An 8,271-nucleotide genomic window follows, 5' to 3' on the forward strand; every position below is an offset into this window, starting at 1 on the left:
ACTCATCTTTATTAGCTATCGATAGAGCCAAGAAGCATAGAAATACAATCAGTAGAAGTCGAGAAAAGTAGAATTATATGAATTTTATTTTTTGATAAAATATTGATTTCTCAAAAAAAAAATAACAAAAAAATAACATTATAAATGCCGACTGAAACCGACATTATTTATTTATTTATTTTTTGGTATCTTGCGTGCCCTTTAACCGAGGCGACAGATTGTTTAAATAATCTCAATTACAAGAGGTATATATATATATTTGATATTCTTTATATTTTCTGTTGAGAGGTTGAAAAGCTGTAAAAAATATTTTCAATGCAGTCATTGGTGCAACGATTCCGGTTGAGGAATGAGGACAGGGGTTTTTTTTCAAGCAGAATAAACAAAAATAATACTCTTATTTATTTATTTATTTATTTATTTATTTTATTTTTCTTCTGTGTGCATCTCTTTCAATAACCATACATATTCACATTAACTTGCCATGAAAGTTACATTTGAAATTACTACAATCATACACAGGCGCACATGTACGCACACACATATTTTACCGAAAACATCTCCAGAAATATATTATATTTGTTAAAAGCGCAACCTTTCCCCAAGACCACGAGCAAGTTTTGATATGTACCAACTAGAAAAAAATTACTCGCATTCTCTTTGTATGATAAAGCCACATTATTATCATTTTTTTATTTTATATATTTTTTAGGCTCCCTGTAGTATATATCGGCAAAAATAGGGATAATCGATATATATATATATTTGAAATGGTAAATAATAAGAAGAGTAGGCGTGTGCAGTGATGGTAACTAATTTTCGTTTGTCGGTATATACCTTGATCGAAAAATATACTTTTACTGTAAAGGTTTAATACTCATGAGAAAAAGATGGTAAGGATAGCGTCTGTACTTATGGCTATTGTAGAAAGCATATGTACAAAAGAAAAGCTTCCATTTCATGTTAAATCGAGTAATGATAAAGGTGCGTTACATACCAGAAACGAAAGCCAATTTATTGGTGGGGCAAGTTTTTGTTTACAAATAAAGGGCTTTTATACATTATATACGCTTGGGATAATTCACGGTGATTACAATGGTTCAAAAAATAAGACAGAATATTCTTAACTAATATGAATTTTTATTGTGAAAAGAGTTTATTTTGAGTGATAATAGTATCTGTGATGGCACAATAAGTCAAACTTGTTTTGTAAAGAACTTAAGGATAAGTAGTTTCACCACAGAAAGTCAACCGGCTTTTTTTTTAAAAAGGAAGAGAACTAGAAAATCATAAAATTACAAGGTAAAGTATAGGACTTTTCTACCCCAGGGAAAATATGTATGAACAGACAGTACGTATCGCAAGAGAGGTAGACGATTGGCTTATCCCCTGTATGACATGGCTCAATAAATAAATAAATAAATAATATTTAAATTTTGAGCCACAACAATTAAACGATGCTTTTCCCCATTTTGATTCTTTGTGTAGATAGAATTTTGAACGATTACAAAAGAGTAATAAAAATAAATAAGTTATACAACAATGGTAATGTATTTTAAGAGTTAAAAACCATTTACTTCATGGACGCCAAAGTGAGGATCGATAAGTCCCAAATATTTTCTCTCATTCGCGTTCATTGTCAGCTAAATTACCTTGGCCTCATCCCGCACATCAAAGGTATCAACCATTTTTTATTCTCATTATTGTTATTCTATACTTCATCTGTATCCTTCATCACGCGTTTCTTCACTCTGCACAAGAGTCAATGTATTTTGTTTGATGTTAAAAAATTATCTGTTTCTATAGGTGTTTCTATGTGTTCTCTAACCCTTTTTTAGGAATCAGAGATCTATTGCACTGAATTTAAAAAGAAAGAAAGAAAGAAAGAATGAAATAGAAATTGGGTTGTCTAAAATTGCACTCAACTCAAATTAAATCTTGGTACAGCTGGCGTTTATGTGCGTGAATGAGCAATATAGAAGAAAGGAATAACTACTTGCCTTTCAATATTAGTGGAATCGTTGTCATAAAGGTGGGCGATGAGGATTGTGATGGTATATAAGTCTTGGTTAGGTGCAACTATACTAATATTATTTTGTTTTTTCGACAGTTGCTTTGTGTTGGCAGTTTAATTGTTTTCATAAAGAATGATAAAATGGTAAGAAATATAAAAACGTATAAATCCAGTGTTATTTGATTATGCTCTGGATCCGATTGTTTTGCGTAGGTGCGGGTGTGTGCGCAGAATGCTATCCTTTGATGTACCATATTCATTTATTTACGACAAAAACCGATAATTGCTCATCTATGCCCATCCGCCAACTAGTCGAAAAGTTTAGTAGCGTCATTCCAAATGATTTGCACAACTGCTTATTTTCATGACAAGTAAGATATATTAGTATAGAAGCATGTCTTTATTTCTCTTTTTCTTTTTATTCAGCAGCCACTTAAGTGTAAAGTATATTGACCACCTCGAGTGCATTAAAAACTGTACAATAAATACGAAACTTTTGTTGCTAATTGCTTTATAAATATTTTTGCAATTACATTTAATGCTCTCTACAAGAACCTCTCTGAAAACAAAGATACTATATCTTGCTTTAATTAGAACTATGGATGATTAATTAGCATGAACAACAATATTCTACTGTATATATATAATTTCTTAAAGACTACGAGGATATCTGACTCTGAGTATCACATATACAAGTACTCTTTTTTTTGGTTTTTGGCTTAAATTAAATACAATAGAAGCTGTTAATAAAAGAAGTTAATAGAAAAAACAAAGATAAGTATTTCTATACTGTCAAATATATACAGAGTTCTGTCGAGTACTATCGTAGTTACTATTTTATTTTTTATTTTATTTTTTGAATTCAAGACATTAGAGCTACAAAGTACTTGTGGCGTCCATTATAATACCTTGGGCTGGTAATATAAAACGAAACTCACTGGTATCGAGAGCTATATCATTACGAAAGAGTAAAATGCGTACTTAGGGATGTACCTTGTCGTACTTTCCCTGCCTACTTTACACTCATGTTTTAATGATAATTATCGTTTATTTCTGTACTTTGGTAATTAATATTTTATATATATATATATATACCAACGCCTTTTTTTGTTAAATATTTAAATTGAAAGGATTGTTCTAACACAAAGGTCGGATGTTTGACTGTCGAGACGTGACCGAAACTTACAAACAATTAGTGTGCTAGATGTACAATTAATAATGATATTTATAATATTATGATCAATCTTACTCAGGGGTATTTTAATCAAGATTATTACACCCAAAAGTATTTTACTCAAAAATATTAAATGCACCCAACACGTGTTATACTTTTATATTGAACACTATTTGAATAGTAGTTAAAACATTGCTGCAACGAATTGTCAAGCATCGATAGCTAGTATAACCCTTATTGTCATTATATTAAAAGAGATATATAAAATTCAATTTGTAATTCTTACTAATAGAGACCGTAAGCTTAGTAGAGTTAATTAAATTGATAATAGACTGATATATCTCAATAACCAAGACCAAAAAAAATCGTATAAAACATATTTTTATTTTATTTTTATTATCGTAGATAAAGGTACTTCTTCTATTAGATTTCCTGAAACCGCCACATATAGTATACTTTTTTGAGAGAAGACGAACCTTTTCAATTTGAGGAAGAGTATGATACTGAGACACCACTATCGTCATTTGACAATAACTATCCGGATTAAAGTGAGGAGTCCAACGATGAGAATGAAGCTGACATTGTCGGTGTCATAGTATTTAAAGATACGATGGATTCAGGTATGCACCTATTGAACAAAGAAATATACATAAATTATGTTACAGATAATAATGATACTTATCATAGCACTTGCCTTTTTGTAATCCCATATTTGAAAATGGATAGTATTCCTCAAGTCACTCAACTAATGGCTCTATTTGGTGTTGTCTTTCAAGCGTCTTACTTATTTCAAGCAAGGGGGATCTTCAACACTGAAATTATCCCAGCACTCTCTTGCTACCTATGAGAAGGATACTGATCCACATGTCACCGTTGATGTATCGAAAATCATGTCTGGATTCGATCTTATGAAAAAAACCGTCTTCAAGTACACCATCTGTATCAAACGTGATGTCATATACTTACCAGAGTATCATCAATCCAACTGTTCCTCCGAGAAGCACATTACTCCCCATCTATCTATGACATTAATTCTCTGTATGCCGGTCCAGCAATTGAGAAGCCAGTCCCTCTCATAGTATTTATTTACAGCTTACTGAGAAAATATCTTGTCGCAACATTTCCACAAAGTCAAGTCAGATGAGTAATTCGTACACTAGGGATCAAGCAAGACAATAGAAAGTACGACGACGGACGTATACGATGATGCAATTTAGACTAATATGCTCGGTGCAGCCGACGAGACCTTTGTAAATCATGCCCATTCTCTCATGTTGACATTGAATGTATATTGGTTTAAGCTGTTTGAAGGCCGGACTTATACAGGCAGTGCTTTGTATTTACTTAACAGCAATTTCCCCAAGGAAGACCAAATGAAACCAGAAAATATTATCCTCGTTGATGTCATGTCTGGTTCAAAGGAAGTAGAGGACGCCTAGATGGACATATTTCTGGAAACATTTGTTGATGGGATGGTAGACTGTTATGGTGGTAAAGCTGTGAAGACTATCAAGTTCCCTAATGGTACTACTGTCTATACTGCTATCATGTATGTCGCTTCCGAGATACCTGCTGCTAGAAATACTGCCGGATTCACAGAACATGGCATGTAAACACATATGGCTGTCATAAATTCAAACGGTATTTCTCCGTAATTACTGCATCAAGTAAGATAATTACTTTGGGTGTGACAATGAAAACTGGGCATCACGGACAGAAGAGATGATTTCCATACATGACAATATGTGGTTTTGCATAGAATCAGATGTAAAAAGAGAAAATTTGGAGAAGCAGAGCGGCATGCAGTTTTCAGAGTTGCATCGCTTACATGATTGTTGATCTCACGCACAATATATTTCTTATGATAGCGAACCGTATGGTCAGTGTTTGAAATGGCTTTGTATTTTTCCGCTACTGTTATTGCTCGTATACAACGCTTTGCTGATGATATTCCTCTTCCTCCTGAATATACCGTCTTATTCGAAAAAGTCACGCCTTAGTTCCTATATATGAAGGCAGGTGAGTGGCGATCGTTGTGTCTGGTGCATTTTCTGGTGGTGTTGAAGGAGTTTTTGCCCAAAAGTGATTAAAATAACTAGACCAATCTTGCCAAGACATGCCGAAAGTTGAAAGGTCCATTGAACAAGTACTTACATATAGCCTACGCAGGCCAACCCCTTGGTAAATTTGGGGAATAATGTCAGAGTATTTACGAAAAAAAGGAGTAGCACACCAAATATGCATTTGTGTGAGTTGATGCTTGACTTTGGTCCGGTCTTTACATTTTGGATGTATAACCTTAAGATATACAAGTATAAGTTAAAAAAAAACATTAAGACAAACTACCGTAATGGTCTAGAGGTAACATTAATGAGCGTTTTTCCGGAGAATGCGTTCACTGACACTTTTCTTCCTGTGTATTCCATTAATCTTCTGCTGCGTATAATAAGATTTTCCTAAGGCGTCGCACAAGTGCTATCTGAATCTCATCTACCGTGTCTTCAGTGTATTGATAATGATTATCCTCCTGCATTGCCATTCGACCTCCAGATGTTCCAGCAAGTCGTCAACAGCCTATGGTACAATGTAATCGGAACTAAGACGTCGCCACCAACTACCATGCCATTGAAGTTACAAAATTTGAATGCGATGAAGTATGATTACTCTTAATTGCTATTCAAATTCTATGTCAAGGCTTACCAGAATAATTTTCTTTCTGCGGTGTGGGGAGTATTTCACTTGGTGAGAATGTGCTGGTAAACATTTGCATTCAGAAGATGAAGAATATTTCGTTGCTTGGCCAGGAGTTCTTTAGTGAACAGAAGAAATATCGCAGCTCAATTGTGCGGGTTATGTTTTTTTGGTAGGATAGTTGACGACATCTCTAAATTCCCTGGTCAGATTGAGTACATATTTACTTGTCATCAAGATTGGTAGAATCAAAAGTGTCAACGTTTGGTATTTTAAAAAGATTTGCGACATGCCATTCTGTTAGGATTAAGCCGTTAGTTGGGTAAGGTCTGAATTTGTGGGTGAGTGGGTTTATTAAGAAGAGTATTGCGTGCATCATCCTGGTGCATCGTCTGCATTCGTATTTCGCGTTGACTACGCACAACATCCAGGGTGGGATCCAAAAGCGCCTAGTCATCCCACTGCCTAGAAAAGTGGTCACGAAAAAAAATAGAATGATTTATATTACTAATATAAATAATTATAATAAGAGTTTTTTTGACTGCGAAAGGGTTTGCCTTTATTTATCTCTCTATTTTTCTTTTGTTTTAGCATTGCTTCTTTATCAAATATTTAAAATTATATTGAATTCTATTATCAACGAATAGTAAAAACCGTTATTTATTTTTATTGTTTTTATCAAAAGTATGAAAGACAAAATACCTGTATATTTAATACCCAATGCCCACCATTTTCTTAGCTTTTATCAAAATAAACTTACAGAGAGCGATATTACAATTTCCAACGAAAAAAACCGTGGATAAAACAATCAAGGTTATGTAATTAAATAATTGTTTTGTATATATATATTTCATTAATCGGCTGTAAAATAAAGTGAAATAAAATAAAATAACTATTTATTTATTACTTCCCATCTTGACATTACTACCGCATCATCTTTTATCGATTCAACCTACATCTTTCGAAACAATGAATAAAAATCAATAAAATACTATATACTCTGTATTTTTTATTACTGCCGTGCGCTATTCCATGCAACAACACGCACCTTTCTCTCCTTCAAAAGTTCGACGTTTCTTGGAATAGCTGGACACTTGGAAAAGCTAATGACCTTTATTCTTTTTGATCATTTCTCCGTCCTTTTAACTTGCTAAAGTATTCTTTGATCTGTGTTATAATATCAGCAATTAGGAATTCTAAATAAAAAAATGACACTCCTTTGTAAAAAAAAAATGTTAAAATTATTTGAACAAAAACCGTAGATTATACTTACTCTTATCTTTCTTGTTTGACAACGAGAAAACCGATTACGCCCAGCTAACTTTTCTGACAAGGATTTTGCCCTGTGAATTTTATACGAAAGGTGTCTACGAGCTTTCTCTTCCACGACTGAAGACAAAACATACTCTACTTCAGGCTGCATATGGATGTAGCTCTGCACCATGCTAACAATTGGGCAGTTAGATATCGAGAAGGTACCCTCATCAATATTCAATGGCGTAGCTGTCATAACTGCTTGTGTTTGAGAACGGATCACACTGAAAAAAAAAGGGTAGAAATTACAATGCGCACAGTTGTTTGATAACAATCGAAAATGTGGGATAGGTTTCCATGTTCACAAGTTGAAAACACATCTTTACTGTATTCTATTGGCTCGGATATAACAAGCAACAAAAGTTATTCTATTTATTATTATAAAGACTTTGTGAATAAAGTATATGTAGCACCTGTTTCCTTTTTCTCAAATTTTTTAACAAAAAACACAATGTTTTCAACCCCTCAACCTTACAATAAAAAGTGCTATTGCGCTGGATGTAGTCAGAACGAACTAGTCTATAGTTTTGTAGCCGGAAGAACTGCTCAGCGCCATAACAAAAGAGCAAGATTAGATGCTATAAGATGTGAAAGTGGTACGCAGTTTGTAGTATTATTCTATTATATTCTACTTTTTTTGTAGTTCAAAAAATAACATGTTTTAACAGAATCTTCTGCCCATAGAAATTCGATGGAGGTTGATGTTGAACGTAGGAAATATTTATTTAAATAAAAATAATAGAGCGTAATTATGTAACATATTCTAAATACAGCCATTTAAACATGTCAATCCAGAACCACGGAAGAAGAGTGTGGTCAGACCAACTTACTTGCTTGGGAAGGAACCCCAGTGTCTGACGATGAGAATGTTCCAGTTACGAATGAGGAGATTCACAACAGCAAAGACAATGGCGATGAAAACAAAGAAAACAATAATGAAGATGTTGTTAAGGTGGAGGTCGAGGAATTTGTTAATGAAGGTTGGTGTTGTGCTATGGAAGAAAGAAAAATTTGAAAAAAAGGGAGATGATTTTTTTTTTGGTTTTTTACAATAGATCCTTTTGCCCCCCCCCCCCCC

At 33.6% G+C, this 8,271-nt stretch overlaps 5 protein-coding genes across 5 annotated transcripts; 4 read left to right on the top strand and 1 right to left on the bottom strand.

Annotated features, from left to right (window-relative positions):
- Positions 1–211: 211 nt before the first annotated feature.
- PHYBLDRAFT_160906 (hypothetical protein) lies at positions 212–1,190 on the top strand. The gene is made up of 2 exons (XM_018434299.1): positions 212–245; positions 492–1,190. The coding sequence occupies exon 2, from the start codon at positions 915–917 to the stop codon at positions 1,125–1,127; it is 213 nt and encodes a 70-aa protein (XP_018283114.1). The 5' UTR covers positions 212–245; positions 492–914; the 3' UTR covers positions 1,128–1,190.
- A 3,221-nt stretch (positions 1,191–4,411) lies between these two features.
- On the top strand, positions 4,412–4,801 carry PHYBLDRAFT_73838 (hypothetical protein; the record flags this gene model as incomplete). Its single annotated transcript, XM_018442926.1, has 2 exons — positions 4,412–4,601; positions 4,668–4,801. 2 exons carry the CDS (start codon positions 4,412–4,414, stop codon positions 4,799–4,801), a joined length of 324 nt encoding a protein of 107 aa, XP_018283115.1.
- Positions 4,802–5,426: 625 nt separating this feature from the next.
- PHYBLDRAFT_176445 (hypothetical protein) lies at positions 5,427–6,682 on the top strand (the record flags this gene model as incomplete). The annotated part of the gene is made up of 4 exons (XM_018437776.1): positions 5,427–5,549; positions 5,694–5,842; positions 5,920–6,051; positions 6,565–6,682. 4 exons carry the CDS (start codon positions 5,427–5,429, stop codon positions 6,680–6,682), a joined length of 522 nt encoding a protein of 173 aa, XP_018283116.1.
- Positions 6,683–6,992: 310 nt separating this feature from the next.
- PHYBLDRAFT_73840 (hypothetical protein) lies at positions 6,993–7,513 on the bottom strand (the record flags this gene model as incomplete). The annotated part of the gene is made up of 3 exons (XM_018442927.1): positions 6,993–7,046; positions 7,153–7,417; positions 7,443–7,513. The coding sequence occupies 3 exons, from the start codon at positions 7,511–7,513 to the stop codon at positions 6,993–6,995; spliced, it is 390 nt and encodes a 129-aa protein (XP_018283117.1).
- Positions 7,514–7,644: 131 nt separating this feature from the next.
- PHYBLDRAFT_153822 (hypothetical protein) lies at positions 7,645–8,208 on the top strand (the record flags this gene model as incomplete). Its single annotated transcript, XM_018433269.1, has 3 exons — positions 7,645–7,789; positions 7,862–7,903; positions 8,036–8,208. The coding sequence occupies 3 exons, from the start codon at positions 7,645–7,647 to the stop codon at positions 8,206–8,208; spliced, it is 360 nt and encodes a 119-aa protein (XP_018283118.1).
- Positions 8,209–8,271: the final 63 nt, after the last annotated feature.

This window comes from Phycomyces blakesleeanus, assembly GCF_001638985.1.
Source record: "Phycomyces blakesleeanus NRRL 1555(-) unplaced genomic scaffold PHYBLscaffold_63, whole genome shotgun sequence".
Taxonomy (NCBI): Eukaryota; Fungi; Mucoromycota; class Mucoromycetes; order Mucorales; family Phycomycetaceae; genus Phycomyces; species Phycomyces blakesleeanus.

Coding starts and splice junctions, on each gene's coding strand:
- PHYBLDRAFT_160906 (XM_018434299.1), top strand. CDS start 915: ATGGCTATTGTAGAAAGCATATGTACAAAAGAAAAGCTTCCATTTCAT.